At 42.7% G+C, this 18,354-nt stretch overlaps 1 protein-coding gene across 5 annotated transcripts in view; it reads right to left on the bottom strand.

Moving 5' to 3' along the window:
* Positions 1-14,041, bottom strand: part of nlgn2a (neuroligin 2a) — a 110,453-nt gene extending 96,412 nt beyond the window's left edge. For 2 of the 5 annotated variants that reach the window (XM_053342934.1, XM_053342935.1), the window contains exon 1: positions 13,519-14,026. In XM_053342934.1, the coding sequence (XP_053198909.1) occupies positions 13,519-14,026 (508 nt within the window). Of the gene's footprint in view, positions 1-1,677; positions 1,735-4,409; positions 4,433-8,557; positions 8,582-13,514 lie in introns of all 5 variants that reach the window. The other 3 variants (XM_053342938.1, XM_053342936.1, XM_053342937.1) reach the window with 3 other exon arrangements.
* Positions 14,042-18,354: the final 4,313 nt, after the last annotated feature.

The following is an 18,354-nucleotide window of genomic DNA, read 5'->3' as shown; positions in this document are numbered from 1 at the left end:
GAAAAATAAGCAGAGAAACTGTTTTTGTATTTCGATAGAGCATTCCAACAGTGAAAGAGTGAAAGAGGTGAAAGAGTGAAAGAGGAGAAAGTGCCTTCAGATTCGGTTGACTATGCATGTGTCAGGGTTGTGTTCTGCGGCGCTGTCCGTGGTCCTGAAATGTGAGCTGACATGAGTTTGCAGTGTATGCTTGTTGTTCTTACAGTAGGTGTTTGTTTTACCTCATGTGAAAATGCAGCACAGGCTAAATGACTCCTGCTTGACTGACAGCACAATACATACTGGTAATAAGTTATTGGTTAGTGTCCATTGATTGCACACTACTGTTTTTTCATACATTGCAGAAAATAGCATGAGGACTAATTGAATCAAAAGGTGCATTTCAGCATTCAGTGATGTTATTCTGTGTATAATTGCACACGTAGGAAGTATATACTGTATATACATGTGAACCTATCTGATTAATTTCCTAGTATTTTGCATTGTGACATTCATTTTGACACTGATTCATAATTTTGTGGCTGACTAAGCAGTTGGCTACATTTTTGTTTTCATTTTTCATTATTATTTTTTTAAAACTTAAAGATTAATCAATCAAAAAAGGCTGACATTTATATACACTGTTCCCCCATGCATTACTTATGTGCTTGGCTGTGCTGTATATGAAGCTTTCCATGGCAACAAAATGATGACTTTCTTCTGTATAACAGCCCCGTAGGGAGTGATTACTGTCTATGTTAAACAGCACGTCACTTTTGTTGTAGTTTATTGTGTTATGACTGTTACTGTATGGTCCTTATAGTGAAGGATTGATTCCACCTACACACACACACACACACACACGCATGTGAAGTGTATATATCAGCATATCTGCAAGTGTGTGCTAAATTGAGTGTGTGTGAGTGTGTCAGTGGCCCAGGTGATGGAGCTGCACAAATGATGAAATCACAACTCTATGGATTAAACTGAACTTGCATTCATTAGTACTAAGCTTTAACCTAGCAGCTACTCTTGCCTACTAGTGATGAATTGCATTTGCACTGACGCATTGACTTTCTCCTGCATGAATGTATCAGCTGACTTGTTCCACCAGAGGAGGGGGCTTTACCTCTGGATAACCTCCTGCTCTTTCTATCTATTCCTCCATCCCTCCTTTCTTTTAATCTCCCCCCCTCACCCCCCACACACCCCCTCGTTCTCCCTGCCCTTACAATTCAGTGTTGTGGGAGGCACTGTGAGCAGCCAGATCTGGCAAAGGGAGCTGTGTGGGTGTGTGTGTGTGTGTGTGTCCAGAAGGGGGGGGGGGGGGGGGCTAATTTGCATTCACTGCCACTGGCCACCTCAGCTTCAGAAGCCCTGAAGAGATGGCTCTTTGAGCTGCATTGAAAGAGATGGAGTGTGTGTGTGCATATGTGTGTGTCTATGTGTGTGTATATGTGTGAGAGCGTGGGTGTGTGTGTGTGTGGCCGAAAAAGAGAGGCAGGTGGGAGGTACGTACAAAGTGAGAAAAGCCTCATACCTTATAACGCAGTGAATGTGTATGTGCTTGTGTCCCTGTACCAACAAGTGTGTATGTGTGGGTTTTTGTGTGTGTATATGTACCAACAAGTTTGTGTGTGTGTGTGTGTGTGTGTTTGCATACAAGCACATCTTCAGTAATTTATCCTTGAGGCAAACCAGAGCCGTTATTAATCTCCAGACAGCTGAATTCCACTTTTTTTTTTTGCTGTGCGCCTTACAGGTTGTGGGCTCTTTGATCTTCCTATATCTTCTTTTCTCAAGGTTACTTTAATATCACTTTAATAACACTTGCAGTCTGAGAACACGATCTGTTTCCAATTTCCATGGACAGAGGGAACAGAGGCTGTGCTGTAAGCCATCAAAAACAAGCAGTTGCATGTTTTTTGGTGGAAAGTCCTGTAATGGAGATGATATCAGGCCTATTTCAAAATAAAGCAAAAACTATTTCCCTTAATTGAACAGTACAATTCGCCCCTATATCAACAATAAAAAAAATAAAAATCCTACACTGCACAACCCTATTTCTATACTCTTAGGCTTATCTCTCATTCACAGCATTGCTAGGTCATTTTCAAATGCTGCCGCTCCCATCAACAACACGGTAACAGGATAGCTGACCTCGCCGGCTCCAAACGGCTGACTCAGCAGCTGAGAATGTGAACTGTATCAATAAACCGGAGGATTAATTAAAAGGTGACCACACCGAGAGCTGCGGGAAAATTTATGACTATCCGCTGCTGCAATGCATTATATGATAGGCCTGAATCCTGTCTGTTATGTGTCAGAGTGCGAGAAGGTGTTACAGCTGCTTGAGGATTTGCTGGACAATCTTTACTACATAACAAAAATACTATTTAAAACTGATAAGATATGTGGGGTTGCATTAGAAATGATGTTATCCCAACAAACCATCCCACTATCCAACCAATCTGCAGTTAAACATCCAGCTATAAAAAAGGAGACAATACAATTATGTCATGAAGCAACTATTATAGCAATTTAAAAGCCATATTGCATTGCTTTCTGTGTGTAACAAAGATTACAGAGCATCTAAAGTCACTTTTGTAGAAATAGCTTCAGCTCATAGCTTTATCGTATAAAATGAAAAACTCAAAGCTCCATTATGTCTACCAGCAAGTGGATAAGTTTGTCTGCCTGCCATTTGATGCTGGGAAGGTAACATATGGTGGGTCTTTTAGAGGTTTTTTTGATGAAAACAGCTCACTACTGCTGCTAGAAATCATGCTGGACCAAAACAGTGAAGTTTCACGCCAGAAAACCAACCGTAACACTAACCCTAACCCTAACCCTAACTGTTTGGTGCTGGGAAGGTAACATATGGTGGGTCTTTTTGGAGGTTTTTTGATGAAAACAACTCACTATTGCTTCTGGAAATCATGCTGGACCAAAACAGTGAAGTCGTGTGGTGGAAAACCAATCCTAACCCTTAACCCTAGCTGTTTGGTGCTGGGAAGTTAACATATCATGGGTCTTTTGGAGGTGTTTTGTGCTGAAAACAACTCACCACTGCTGCTGGAAATCATGCTGGACCAAAACAGTGAAGTTGTGCACTGGAAAACCAATTACAACCCCAACCCTTACTGTTTGGTGCTGGGAAGGTAACAGAATAAGGGTTTTGAGGAGGAACTGCCTACTGCTGCAGGAAATCATGCTGGACCAAAGTTGTGTGCAGTCATTTCATCTTATTAAAAACATTGGTAAATGGACTGTACTTATATAGCACCTTTCTAGTCTTTGCGACCACTCAAACTGCTTTACATCACGTCATTCACACACTGATGGCAGGAGCTACCACGCAGGGTGCCGCACGCAGAGGAATTTAACCATTCATTCACATTCATACACCGTTGGCGCAGCAAGGGGGGCAATTTGGCGTTAAGTGTCTTGCCCAAGGACACATCGACATGTGGACTGGAGGAGCCGGGAATCGAACCGCCAATCTTCCAATTGGAGGATGGCCGCTCTACCTCCTGAGCCACAGCCGCCCCACTGAGAGCAGCCTTCATTTAAAATTTTGATGATAATTTCAGCTTGGATTTGCAGTAGTTTGGATTGGCGCCTATGTTTATCAGCCTGACTTTGAACCTCTGCCCCACCTGTGGTCCGGTGCTTATTCTTTAATGGCGTGTTTAATTGATAGGAGAGGGTGCCTCAGATTTCATCAAGTCCCATTAGATGTACTTCATCAATCCCCCTGTGAATTCAGACGATTTGCCAGATTGTGCTGGAGCGTTCACCAGAAGCCAAGCCAAAAGAACATGGATAGTCAAAACCCTGAGAGCTTATTATTTAAGTACTGTTGTAAAGTCAATTCACTCTCCTGAGGCTAAAAAGATCATTTAAATGGACTGTCTACAGCTAAATCCTATTTCTGCCTTCATTGCTCATCCAAAGCATATGGTGATGACTGGAAAGCTGTGAGAATTTCAGGCGGGAGATGGGGAGGAGGGAAGGGGGGGGGGGTTGCGCTTAAAGAGAAAAGGAAGCAGGGAGGGAGGGATTGGAGAGAGAGGCAAAATGGTGGGGAATGTAAAGGGAAGAGAGGATGGATGAAAACGGTGGCGATGCATGAAAGAGAAAAGATAATATGAGCTGAATGAGTGAAAAAGAGAAAGAGATGGGGTGAGGAGAGGAGAGTCGATCAAACGGATGACCTACATGTATGAGACAGGATGCGTTAAAAACACACCGCTGAGATTATTAGGATCATGTGACGTTCATGCACATACGTACACACACACACCCACCGAATCCTAAAACCCACCCACGCATGCATCACACATACTCCCTCCTCACATACCCTCTCTCTGTTTCTCTCTCTCTCTCCATCTATCGGGCTTACAGGCTATAAATAGCTGGAACTGAGCCCTTGCTAATTCCTTCATTCAGAGTCTAGTGGAAAGGCAAAATGCATGCGGCCTTTGATGCGCGCCCTGACAGGAAGATACAGGAAGCGGTGTACGGTTGCCAAGACAACCCCTCCGCCCCACTTCCCTCTTTCTTGTGTCTTCGATCTAAATTCTGCACTCCTTGAACCTCCCGTCTTTGCCACTTCTCATCTTCTCTTCATCTCGCCGTCTCTCTCTCTCTAGCTAACTACTCTGTTGCTTCTCGGCCTCCTTCGCAAGGATAACCCAACGCCTCTCGGAACGTGATCGATATCATAATCTGCCAGCGTGCTCGGTCTCAGTCGCGTTATCACATCACGAGACAGCTGCATCTAGAATGAGTAAAGATACTGAGTGAAATATGCAAATGATTTCTCCAATTGTTATCGATATGTGCAAAGATGGTTACACTTTAGATGCTCTTGGTGTTTGAGGGACTGAAGCACCAAGAACCCTTATAAAACATCTCTCTTCCATCTCTTCCAGCACTGAGCTTGAATCTGATATTTGAGAATTGTTCCCTCAAGAATAGCTCAGGTCAGTTCACTGTAGTTAAATGTATAGGGTTAGGAAACCATGTGAGACTGTCTGATTTCATACAACGTCCTACCTTTGTAGAATTATCTCACAATGGAGTCTATCAGGAGTCTGATATCAAGTCACACTTGAAAAATATGCTGCTGCAGGTCCTGAATGATATGTTACTTACTGGGTTTGATTGGTTAAAATAATGATAGAAGAAATACACTTCAATACTTCTACTAAGTTAGTCTAGACTCAGATTTCAGAGCCTTTAAAACCATAACCAAGTAAAAAATGGACTGTATTCTACATATCGAGACATATTCCACTGATAATCAAATCCTAACAGATCCTATAAGATTTGAATATAATTCTACATCACGCACAACAACTACTTCTTTCACACTCACAGACACCTGTTCTAATGTTTTCCAACTCCTCTCTTTGTCTGTGCAGCTTGTCTTGTAAGATGTATTAGCGTCACTACTTCTGGACACATTTCTAACAACCTTTCCTAGATTTCAACAGTCCATCAAACCCCCACAGTCTACACCACCTCAGCAGTCAACATTTTAAAAAGGAATCTGCACCTCCTCCCCTGCTCTCCCCCCCCCCCTCTTACGCCCCCTCTTCTTCCTCTCAACTCACATCTCATGGTTGGATATCGTAGCTCGGTGATATAAAAAGAGGGATGTCACTGTCCAAATTCTGGCACGTATCAAACAGAGAAGCTTTTGTTCTCCCTGGGGAACCTCGCCCTGGCTGACATGTTTGAATGCTTTCTGTCATGTAAATGTCCGTTTTTTAAAGAACAAGCCAACAATCGCTTTGCTTTGGGTGCCTCTCAGAAGTCAAACAAACCTAGAGGTACATCAGTAGAAAGTGGATTTACTGTTTTAGTCTTAAAGATGTTTTGCTACTCGTTCAAGTTGCTTCATCAGTTCCTAGAGGGAGTATATAATCTGATTATTCTGGTTTAACATCAAGTCAGATGTATGTCATACACTTACACATACTGTTTAACCCACTGAAAAAGCTTCCCTTCTCTAATCTAACTCACTCATTCCATTACAAATATGCAATTTCCTCATTTATTGACATGATTTCTCATTAGAGGCTAGAAGCAAACATGATTTAATGCTCTAAACATATCACTATACCTGTCTGTCCTTCACATATAGAACCATACATTTACATCGTCATGGAGACCGCATCCGAAACAATACACACAATAAATCCATACTGTACTCTGTGGCTCCATAATGAGCAATCTACACCTTTCTGGAAGCTGAATGTAATGCTATGTAAGACTTTTTAATGCTTCCTGTGTTTGGATTCGTTCTCTGGATGACCTTTAGTAAGCGGAGAAGATTAACACCGATGAATATGAAGCTTCAGTCAGCAAGCCTTACCTTACCTTAGCATAAAGACTGGCAGTAAAAGAAAAGAAAAAAAAAGCTAGCCTGGCTCTAACTGAAGGCAGCAAAGTAATGCCAGCAGAACCTATAAAGCGCACTAATTAACACTTTATGTCTTTTTGTTTAATCCCTACTAAAACCAAAGTGTAAAAAAACGACACGTTGTTGTTTTACTGACTACATTGCGGTTGCCAGGAAACCAGCGATTCGACTTTGGGAAGTTACAGCACCCAACCATGAAATTACTGGACTATTAACCATGTATATAAAGAGAGGCATTGCTCTTCTCATTTAGCCGCTGGGAAAAAGTGAATTAACTCATTTTCCAAAATTATTCTTTAAGTGCCTTTTATCCCAATTTTTAAACTGTACTCTATACTGTATTTCTGTTATGAAAGGGAAAACCTACATATGCACTGATGCTCACACATTTGGTAAAATGAAAAAAGTAAAAAAAAAAAAGTACAAATAATCCTTTAAAGTCTGAAACTTTCTTTTTGAGTCCTTGTCAAACTTTTCAGGGACCAGCAGACACCCTGTGTGCTCAGGCTGTTGGTGGCCTTTCTAGGTATCTACTGTAGAAGAATATCCTATATGGATGAATGGAAAAGTTCAAAGCCAGTGACCGACCCTGGCTGATTTGATTCTTCCTTCAACCATACCACCTCCCGGAGTAAGACAAAGCCTTTGACCGAGCGGGCCACTTGCTGTCTGCTCCAGTGTGCCTCGGGATAGAGAGCATAGCAGAGAGGAACCAGCTGAGCAGAGGAGACGGAGAGACGAAGAGATGGAGAGATGGAGAGGGAGGAGGTGAAAAATGAGAGCAGGCGCAAAAAGAAAAGATGGACTCTGTCAGATTGGGTTTGTAAGGGTTAGACCACAGGCCCCTTCTGTTCTGTTCTGACCTCCGTCTTCCTTAAAATGACAACCACACATAGAGATTACACACATTAAATCTGACTCGCTGCTCTCCGCTGCGGCCGTGTCTTTTTATTAAAAGCTCGGTTTTGTCTCCGTCAGCTTCGGTTAGTCCGCTAACATCAAAAGAAAACTTTCTGGCGTGTGAATTGGAGTATGTGCGTGGGTGAGGAAACGGCAGTGGATATTTCATGAGTTCCCCTGTGAGCTACAGGCACCTACACTGTATGTAACAGCAATTGTTCATTCTAGGGGAAGTATATTCTGCCTGCAGAAAGATTTTGATCTGTTTCCTTTTTTTTTTTTTACCCATTTTTGTTCTTTAGAGGGTGTCGACTGGGGCTGCCGACACAAAGGAGTGACATAAAGAAAGAGATGGAGCAGAATAATCAAGGTTTTTCTCAAATCAGAAAAAATATATATCATACTTCCACTCCTGCATGCTGGCCCTCTCTCTCTTTCTATATTATCTATCTGTTTGTTTTTTACCTCTTCTATTTATTTTTTTATCTCTAGCCCCTTTTTTTCACGATGCTGATGTTGCAGCACAGCTCTCAGCTCTCCGTGTGCGTTATTGTGTTAGTATCGAACCCTTCTTGATGAATCTCCTAAAAAGAAATTGAAATATTGCAGAAAGGGGAGATGTGGGAGTTTGAGTTTGATGCATGGAGATAGATGAAGTATCTGATGGAATAATTTATCAGGCCCCCAGCTTGCACCCCACAGCTCAACCTGAGAAGCACAGAGCTGATAACGCTGAGGTTAGCGGTTCAAATCTCAGAGGATTATCTGGCAAAACCGATGTACACCCTCCTCGAACAGGATTAATTGAGTAGAACTAGCAGCTTAAAAGGCACTTTTTAACATCTTATGGGGGTTAAAACCCAGCTCCACTACCACAAAAGTTCTTATAAGACTGGTGGAGTTTTACTCAGTTTTTCTGTTACTTATTCTAAAATTGTATCTAACAATACACAGGCAGAGGCCCCTCAGCCAATGAGAAATGGTCACAGGGATTGGTAGAGAGTGGTTTTACAGAATAATACAAAATGCTTTCCTCCAGGATACATCTCCAGTTTTCTGCCTTTGACAACGGGAAATATGCAAAACATTTTCTGGGATGATCACGATCATGACATTTTGTGTGGAAAATGCCTGGTTGAGGAGTTTTATAATAAATCACATGTGAAAGGGGGGAAAATCAGAGTTATGAATGTAAAGAGCTGAGGGTAACATTAAATCATGAAGTGTAGGAATTGTCTGAGCCATTCAGCTCCGGTTGATTCAGACTGTCTATTCAGGCTTCAGCAGGTGTTGTGAGAAAATCTGTTTCTGCTAACATCAAAGCAATGCTTTCTCTGTCACTTAGATGCACTCTGCCTAACTGTACAAAGCACAGCTATATGAGGTCTTGTGCGTTGGTTAACATTTACAGTGAGTTCCCATTTAGCCGCTGCTGAGTGCAGCTACTCCGACTTATTCACCGTGACGTCTTGCTCTGTGTTAATGGCTGCTGACTGCTGAGAGAAGCATGCGGTTTATCTGTGGGCCTGAGGCAGCAGCAGCAGCAGCAGCAGCAGCAGCAGCAGCAGCAGCAGCAGCAGCGGCGGCGGCCGGTCCTTCCCTCCCTTCCCCTCGTCCATCGATCCGCCGTGACTCTGCAGGAGCCAGATGAAAACCTCTCGCTATGATTTATGGGATGTCATCTACAGGGGAACCGGTGGAGCCCCTCCCTCACTATATTCTGTGAAGGAGCAGCCTGCCCGAGGGCATAACCAGTTCCCCTGGGTCCTAGAGCCTGGTGTTCTATACTACCACAGGGACAATGACACAAGTTGGGTTTGTAGAGAACATCACATCTAGAAGGACACACAGCCTCAGTATAGTTTAAATGAAGCTTACTGGATTGTCTGACAGCATCTGACACCTGTTAGTGTGTTTAGAACAGTGTTTAAAATTAGAAAGAAACAAAGAAATATCATCCCAGGATCTGAAATATTGACGCAGTGGAAGCACTAAAGTCCTCATTTGCATATAATATTAAACTGCTGTTAATCAGTAACAAGTGTAATTTTCTGTTATTACTCCAAGATGATTTTGTTGTTTCATTTCTTGGTTTCTTCCTAAAATATTACAAATGAATCATATTTATTCACGGGTGCAGCGGAATTAATGTAAAAGTGACAACACATGGCTAGACTAAGTAGGGTAATATTGATTAAGGAGCCATAAGTAACCACCAAATGTTAGCATGTTTGTTTATCTATGAACAAACACCACAAATTCATGTCCGTGTCCCACTTTCTTCCATTTGCACTGATCACAGCATTAAGAAGTAAATCTGCCGGATTAATCCACTTAAAATTAGGGGAAGGCTTTTAAGAATTCTGTTTTAAGGGTGCCCTAAAAAAGAGATATGGAGGGATCCATGTTTTAAAAAGGAAAAAGAATAGGAGTGGACTCAACGGTACCACAAGAGAAGACGTAAGAGAGAGAGAGAGAGAGAGTGTGTGTGTGCGTGTGTGTGACAATGAGCTGAGCCGATAGTTCCCATGGACTGATTTTTGATCTCCTGCCCAAATGTCTCCTCTCTCCTTCTTGTTTCATCTCCTCTCCCTGATTTCCCCTCTTCTTCTATCCTCTCCTAGTTTCCTCTCTCTCCTCTCATCTCCTCTCCAGCTGCACAAGTAGAAAATGACTTAAAATCAATGAAGGAGAGGCAGAGGAAAGAAAAAAAAAGGCAACCCTGTGGCTGTGAGAGAGTGCTGAGGCTAGCAATGTGATGCCTGACTTGACCACCATAAATATAGCAGAATTGATGATGAGTGATGAAACATGTTCACGCTTTACCACAGCTTCTTTTTAACAATAAGAAAGACATACTGTATAGGGGGTCAGTGCCAAGTAAGGGTTGGCAAGATGATCAATTCAAAAATATCTTTAAAATAGTTTTAAAAGCAGAATTAGGTTTGTTAAAATGTATATTTTGTATTTTTGTTGCTTTTATGGCATTTGAAATGACATTTGAACCATTGTTTTACCAAAAGACTGAATGCTCCTGAAAATGTCAAATGGTGTAACCACAAAAAACTTCATTTAAAAACATGATTCCCCAGATTAAATGTAATATTTAGAACAATTGTATTCCATTACTGTGTTTTATTGAGAATTTAGTGTTTTTAAGCAAGTTGAATTATTTGCTACAAAGTTTTTAAGGTTACACCACTTAGACATTTTTGCCATAATCGCTAATATATTCTCTTAAAATGGATTAAAAGCAGAAATGTAATGCTGGGTCCACCAAAAAAGAATCTGTGCAAGGTATGCATAGGTTTATTTTCTAATTGTAACCCTTTTAAAATTGAGTAAACCACAAGGACACAAAAAAACATCATTGACCCATACACTAATTATATGAGTGTATATTAGGATATAGACTGTACCAATATCAAGGTGCTGCTGCAAAATATTGTTTGCCAGGTTTGTGTGTTTTCTACACAAAAAAAAGTGTGCCATTGTGATAAAGCATGACAACCTGATTATATTGCAACCCTTAACATCAAGCTGTATGCATTGTTGACTAGAAGCAACCTGACAGCAGCAGCAGCAGCAGTGGAGTCGGTGAAGTGAAGAATCTTAAGCAGGTTTGTATTTAAAGTTGAAACCCCCCGGGAGTCACAGTATTGAAACCGACTTCACTGGACAAACCTAACATCTGTTGATCTGATGTTTAATTTCAGGCGTTAGGTGTTGTTCCCTAATCTGTGATTGTTGCTCAGACACTCTGTTTAATTACACAACATTATGATGAAATCCCTCTCAAAAGAAAATTCAGACATCTGCTCTTTGAAATTAGAGAGAGGGGAAGTATTACTATTCAATACCACCCCTCTCTCTTTTCACGAGTGGATCCAGAGCAGAGTTATTATTGCGTATGTGTCATTAAGACGTGAGCATTATTTATGAGCTAAATTAGCCGCAGCTTGATTTGTTTGTGACTGCTGGAGGATTGATTTGATGAAAATGCTGCCGAGCGCCGCCGAGACACGCGAGCAGGTGAGCTGCGGCCTCTGCGGTAGAGCTCTGATGTCACAATGAAAGATCTAGCGAGTGAGTTCAGGAGTTGAATGTGATTTGTTATTTTTAAATATTAATTTTTGCCTCAGATCTATAGTTAAGTAGTCTATCAATAAAATAAAATGTAAGAATCAGAGAGAAAAAAATCGTGATACAAGTCTGGTTTCGGTCAAGTCAGCAAGTGCATGTTCAGTTAAGATTTAACAGAATCACGCTTTTGTGTGTGTGTGTGTTTGTGTGTGTGTGTGCGTGTGCCACAGTTCAAATCGAACTTACACCCTTGACTAATTAGGGTATTGGTATAATGCACATACCTCACCAGCACTGTGATTGTGTGTTCCAGTGAAGATGTAGACTGGACTGCTAATGTTTCATGTTGATGAATGGAGGTCAAAGTCTAACGGCCCTATAGACACTCACGTCAGCTCGGCACACTCGCAAACAGAAAATATTTCACACCTGTGTGACATTTTCCACACACTGTGCACTGGATGTGTGTGTGTGTGTATATCTCTCTTATGGCACACGCATTTCCACAAAGTCATATATCTGAGGAAACAGGAAGAAAAAAAACCTCAGAGTGTGACAGTGTGAAATGACTCATAACCTGATGTATAGTTTTCTATATGTACCCGAGGAGCTATAAGAAGCAATGACAGGGTGCTGAGGGGCTGAAGCAGTGTTGGACGGGAGAAGTGGAAGGGAAGGGAAGGGTGTTGAGCTGAGCTGTGAGAGGCTAATAAAAAAAAAAAGGAAAAAAAGGAGAAAAAAAAAAGAAAGAAGTCCGGTCAAGTGCTGAAAGTGAGACTGCGATGTGTTAGAGTGGAAATCAGTACCTCATCACTGTACCACAGAGCTGACATGCATACAAATGTGCACATTTAGACATTAAGAAAAACATGGATGAATACAAACATATTAGGTATTCAAGAGCTGATACTGATATCGTGTGGTTTTTCCTTTCTGGTTGAATTATTACACTCGCATTTCTTATTCGCAGGTTTGTCAAAAAAAATTCTATAAGAGATAGATTGTGTTAGTGAGAGTCATCTAAAGCAAATGAATGTTGAAAAACTGCTTCTGCCCGCCAACATGATTCTTACCGTCTCCTCTCTATGAAAAGCGCCGGCTTTGTGCAGCTTATATTAGAGATATAAAAATGAAAAGACAAATGTGAAAAACTTGTTATAATAGCATAGTCAAGGAGAGAGAAATAGAGAGAGAGAGAGAGAGAGAGAGAGAGAAAGAGAGAGGGGTGATGAAAGTCTTTACTCCTCATATCACACCTCCTGACAAAATGGAAGTCTTTCTCTTTTATTCCTCACACAGCTAATACTGCCCAGGCGGACAAAAACGTCCGTGGTAAGATCTAAGTTGAGAGAAGAGGGTTCTTGATGGTTAAAAAAAAGGGAAGAAAAGTCAAATGTCAGCTAATCCTTTTCTCATGAAACACCTGGAAGCTGCTTCAAGTTGTGGCCTTTTTTCTCTTGCTTTATAACACCATGAATGGGATGTAGTGTAAAACCAGAGAGGGGTAATTGAAAAAAATTCTTTGACCCTTCATGAGATATTCCGATAATGTCTCATCTTTAAAACTCTTTAAATCACCATGTATAAAACACATAAGTTAATATTTATGGTGTTTACCAGGAAACCAGAAAAAGAAAAAAAAAAGAATCACTGGACTTCCCAACATAGGCTTCCCTCCCTTATGAGAGGTCCTATGCAACCATTTGCTAAACCCCTCCCCTCAACAGCAAATGTCCAATCGTAGCTTTGCAATTGTGAAGGGTATGGCAGGTCCATTGAGCTTTTCTTTTTTGCCCTCTCTAAAACCAAAAAATACAAGGCCAAAAAAGTGATGAATCTCTTAAACACTGTATTGATCGATTATTCTGTGGGGTTAGGTTAAAAAAAAAAGAAACCCTTCATGACCAGTACATCCATTAAGTATCATTTCCCCATGTGTCCTGCATTAAAACATTATTTTGTCTACTTCTATCTGATGTTATTTATTTAAAATAACTAATCATTTCTTCTGATAAACTGTTGCTTGACAGATGCAGCAACAGTAACTGAGGGGGGTGGAGCTTAGCAAACAGTCATTAATCTATTCCCTCAACAAACCCCTTCTAGTAAGACTGTCCACTCACCATCCTCAGTGGGCACGTAGACGTTGAGGTAGAGGCAGTCCTCGCTCTGGTTCTGGATGTAACCTGCTGCCACGTCCAGATTGTCTGTGAACCACACGGGCAGCATAATCTCCGGCAGCACACCGTGGACATTCTGGGGGCACACGGGGGCAAACTGGGTGGCGTTGCGAATCTCCTGCCAGGATCCCGGAGCTTCTGGCGGTTGGAAGCGGCGGTCCCCGATTGGCGCGGTGGCGTAGGGAACGCCGAGGTACTGCTCCACCGGGCCAAGGATCTCGTTGTTTAAGTCCTTCTTGATGCCTCTGAGTTTGCCGTAGTTGGTGGTGACTATGGGGTGTTTGGAAGGGTCCATCTTCTGGCTCGAGACCAGGCTGAAGAGAAGGGCAAGGCCCAGTGCCCCCATCAGGCACCAGTCTGTCATGAGATTATGGGGGCTCGTCCTGGTCCACGGACCCCGTCGACTTTGTTTACACGAAGCAAGTGGAAGGGGGTACATGACTGGTTTCATACTGTTCAGCCACCTGGCTCTTAGTCTGTTTTGGGTCCAGTGAAATAAAAAAGCAAGACAATCGGATGTAGCTCTGTCTTCTTAAGAGGGAACGTGGCTCGTGACCAACAATTTAGAAGGTAAAGTAGAAGAGAGGGATTAACACAACAAAAGCAAGCAGCCTCTAAAAGACAAAAAGGAGCTTTTCTGGAGGCTTGATCAAGAAAGGGAGCGTTGAGTGAAGGTGAGATTGAGGGTAAAGCGGCGTGCCGGGGGAAAGCAGGGTCCCTGGGATGCTGGAGAGGGAGGTGGGACCTCGGCGTGGGTGCCAGGTCAGTGCTGATTCTGAGCGAAGTCGGATCGAAACGCATCCCCAGCCATGGTTCTGTTGCGTTCCATCCCTATTGGTCTCGTCTTATCCAGATCATTTGATTGATGTTGTTTAAGTCTGCAGAAAGAGAAACAGAGAGGGGAAGAAGTGGAAAGGGGAAGAGATTTAAATGATAGTGATGTATAGAGAGAAAAACAGAAAGAGAGAGAGAAGGAGGAAAAAAAAGAAGGGTGGGGGGGGGGGGGGCAGAAAAGATAAGAGAGATTATAGCTTATCTGAAACAGAAATACATCACATTAAATGTTGTAAAAGCTACATTTTCCCTTCAACTGTCGCCAAGCAAAACATATTCCCTGGAACCAAAGCAGTTTGAAATGAGAAGACACATTAAATCTAGAGACAATATTGTTGAATCAAGTCAACAAGCTTCATTTTAGGAAACATTTTACAAGATGATCGCTTCACCTCGTTCCATTTTGCGGTAAAAAAAAAAAAAAAAATCACCATCCTGCAGCATACGAGTAGAAAAAACAGCAAAAGCACCGAAACAACCGCAATCTTTGTAATCACGCTTCACTTCCTCTGATTTTCACAACACAATCTGACCCCGAGGTATCTCATGTGTACTCCGTGTCCAGTGCACATTTCTACATAACTCTCCCTCTATTTTATGCATGACGAACCTAAATCAGACGTGTTGGCCCTGTCCTGGTCTGACCTGTGTTAGGACTGGAACCAAATCCTTCCTGGTGAACTGTACTTAACCTGCCAGCTCGCTCCTAGCACTGCAGGAGCTAATGTAGCACAGCTGATGCCTAAGTCTCCCATCTAATAACGATGCTACTGATGCCTCAATATTGATGGTTATTAATTTCCTACAGGCTTCAGTGTTGGTTTTTGAAGATCAAAGTACAGTAGACAGAGATGGATGAAGAGAAGAAGCTGGAGATTAGGTTGAGCCTTTCACTGCCCAGAAAGGTTAAAGGTCAATAATATGCGCCTTTAAGCAGCTTATAACGGCCCGGGACACTTTCTGGCTACATGCAGAGTAACAAGAGCTCAAAGACACACTCACACACATACACACACACACAGAGTAAGCCTTAACTGACCCACACATGAATGAATGCCCACACACTGTACGCTCATTCATGTAATCTACTGCGCAAATGTGCAAATCCGCATGTAACAGACCCAGAGTCGGAAATGCATGAGATTATTCTGTCATAACATTGGTGGGTGGTGTTATGTAATGGTACGAGACACACACACACACACACACACACACACACACACACACACACACACACACACACACCGTAGAAGTAATGAGTATGAGACAAGACAAAAATTGTATTTTAATGTTCACACACACACGCGTACTATTTCATTCTTATCTGATTTTTTTAAATTCACCATTACCTCTCTCTCTCTCTTTCACGCTCCCTCTTGCTTCATCGCCGCCCTGTAATTGTCCCATTTAAAGTCATCATTACTCGTATTATTGCATGGGCCCGCACCCACTGAAGCAGCTCTGTGTTTTTGTGTTGTCTATACCCCCCCCCCCCCCCCCCCCCCCCACCACCACCACCACCACCACCACCCCCAACCCCACTCCTCCACCCCTTCTCCCACTGCAAATAAAGCCGTCTGAATGTGAAAGTATGGGAGTGAAGCGTCCTGAGGCAAGACGGCAGATAATTAGAGTCTATAGGCTGATGAGCAGGCGAGCGGTCTCACTCACGCTGATGTAAGACATACAAATAGGGAGGTTCATTTGTGTAATAATAAAGTTTTCTTATGTACAACAAGCTCTTTGAGGGGGGTTGGGGGGGGGGGGGGGGGTGTACGCCAGCTTGTGGGAAGAATAAAAAAAACGTGTGTTCTTTCAGAGCGCGGTAATTTGGGAGCGAGCGTTAAATTCACTTCACTTGCGCGGCTTCTGCGATCGCTCTTCTTTGTCTTTCTTTTTGGGTACAGCGCGCTCATCCTAAATATTTCGCTTCCTGCCTTTGTTCCTCTCAGTGTGGACTTTGTTGTGCTGCCCACGCGCTCCGTGTGTGCGTCTGGGTGTGTGTATCCTCTCGTGGAGAAGCGGGCGGCACAATGTGCGGCTCTAATTAAACCGTGGAGAGTCTGGAGGCCGGACTGTTTTTGCTCGGCGCTCAGGGACGAGCCCTCCACCCACACACGTGCACGCACACACACACACACACACACACACACACACACGCTTACACACTGACATTTACCATTAAACTTTCATCTTCCAAAACACATAAAAGAGCATGGGAGATAGAGAGGCAGACATGAAGAGAGAGCGGAGGAAGAAGGATAAGGAATAGAGAAGAACTAAAAGATGAGAAGTGAGAGAATGTGTATGGAGTGGAAACAGGTCTTGGTGTTAATAAAAAAAAAAGCACATCTGTGGTCAGAGGAGACCCTTCAAAGTCCTTGAGTGTCTTTGAGTGGTGGATGTCTAATAGATCTACATCCACAAGCAGAGGAAGAGGGTCAACTAAGTCTCCTTTTGCCCCCTAGAACTGCACCTCAAGCCCCAGGCAGACACAGGGAGCCAGAGAAGTCCACGCAAGCCAAAATCCTGGTTAAAAATCCAAGGCCGTGGCAGGCATGAGCGTGCCCAGAGGGACCTCAAGAATTTTGGGGTGCATCTGAGTGTTTAATTGCTAATTGGCTCAATTAGAGGGCTTAATTGGTCCAGCTCTGCAGTGAGCAGTGGGAGAGCTTAAGTGATTGATGAAGCAGAGAGGGAGAGATGAAGGGTGGGGGGGTGTGGGAGGGGGGGGGGGGGGTAGAGGGAGGAGAGTTGAACATGGAGCCATATAGGAGATATCCCATGTGTGTGTATGTGTGTTTAGCTCACACTGTTACACTTACAGAGGTTTAAAGGAGCAGCTTTCCCAGAAATACTATGAATACCACACAAGTTCATGCACACACACACACACACACACTCATCCATGATTCATGTCATCAAGAGAATGTTTTCTGTCAACCCCCAGGAGGCACAAAGAAGGAAGGGGACCACACAGGTTGTTCAGCGGCAGACCATCAGTATAAACCTCATTTCCCTCCGTTGCCCTTCCCTCATCTCTCTCTCACATGGTATTTCTCATCTAAATGTGCACCGCCGAAAAAACCTCCGGAGGACAATGCAACACAAAGAAATTCTATTTTCAATTCTTGACCACCTTGGTTACTGCAGGCTGTATTGCTGCAGGGCTGTGTGACTCTGTATCATTGAGGATAAGCAGAAAAAAAAAAGATGCACAACAATGGTAAAAAAATGTTTTCCCTGACTTAATGTTATTCAAATTGGGTACAGACTGTACCCTTTAGGGGACATATTTATCCACAGCGACCTACAATCTGCCAGCAGAGAGGTACTCAGCGTCATACTTCTGCATTCTGACACTTAGGACTCAAACCTGCCATCTCTAACTCTCCATCGTCTCTCTAATCCATAAACCGCTGGGTCGCCTGTTAATTTAGAGCACAGTCAAACTACGTCTGCAGGCTGCGAGCCAAACCTAGTCTGTGAACGGCTTTAACCTGACCCACAAATCTGTGAGTGATAAAAAATTTGTTGCTTAATTTGTTGACCTAAAACGTCTCCTGCCTGTTAACAAATTCCAATAGATGGTGCAGTAATGTTCTTATTAGGCCCCTAGGTGGGCTATAACAATGTCACTATTGCTCAGTACAGTCAATATCCCCGTCTGAGTCGACAGTGAATGCTGAGCATATAGCAGTAAATGTACAGCTGAATATGTTTCAACAAGGTGGAGAAAAAAGCAGAATAACTCATCTGTCTATAGTGTGTAGTAGTTTTACAGCTACTACACTAGAGGAACTGTATTAAAGATGAAACACTCTCACCTATGTCATACAGTCACTTAAAGTAAAGAGACAAAATGACAAACAAGGAGCCAACTGCTCAGCTACAGTATGACTCTTTACACTATGACTTTAGATTTACATGAGGGAATAGTTTAAC

Source organism: Scomber japonicus, chromosome 22 (assembly GCF_027409825.1).
Source record: "Scomber japonicus isolate fScoJap1 chromosome 22, fScoJap1.pri, whole genome shotgun sequence".
Lineage (NCBI taxonomy): Eukaryota > Metazoa > Chordata > Actinopteri > Scombriformes > Scombridae > Scomber > Scomber japonicus.
This window is presented reverse-complemented; position numbering and strand designations above follow the sequence as displayed.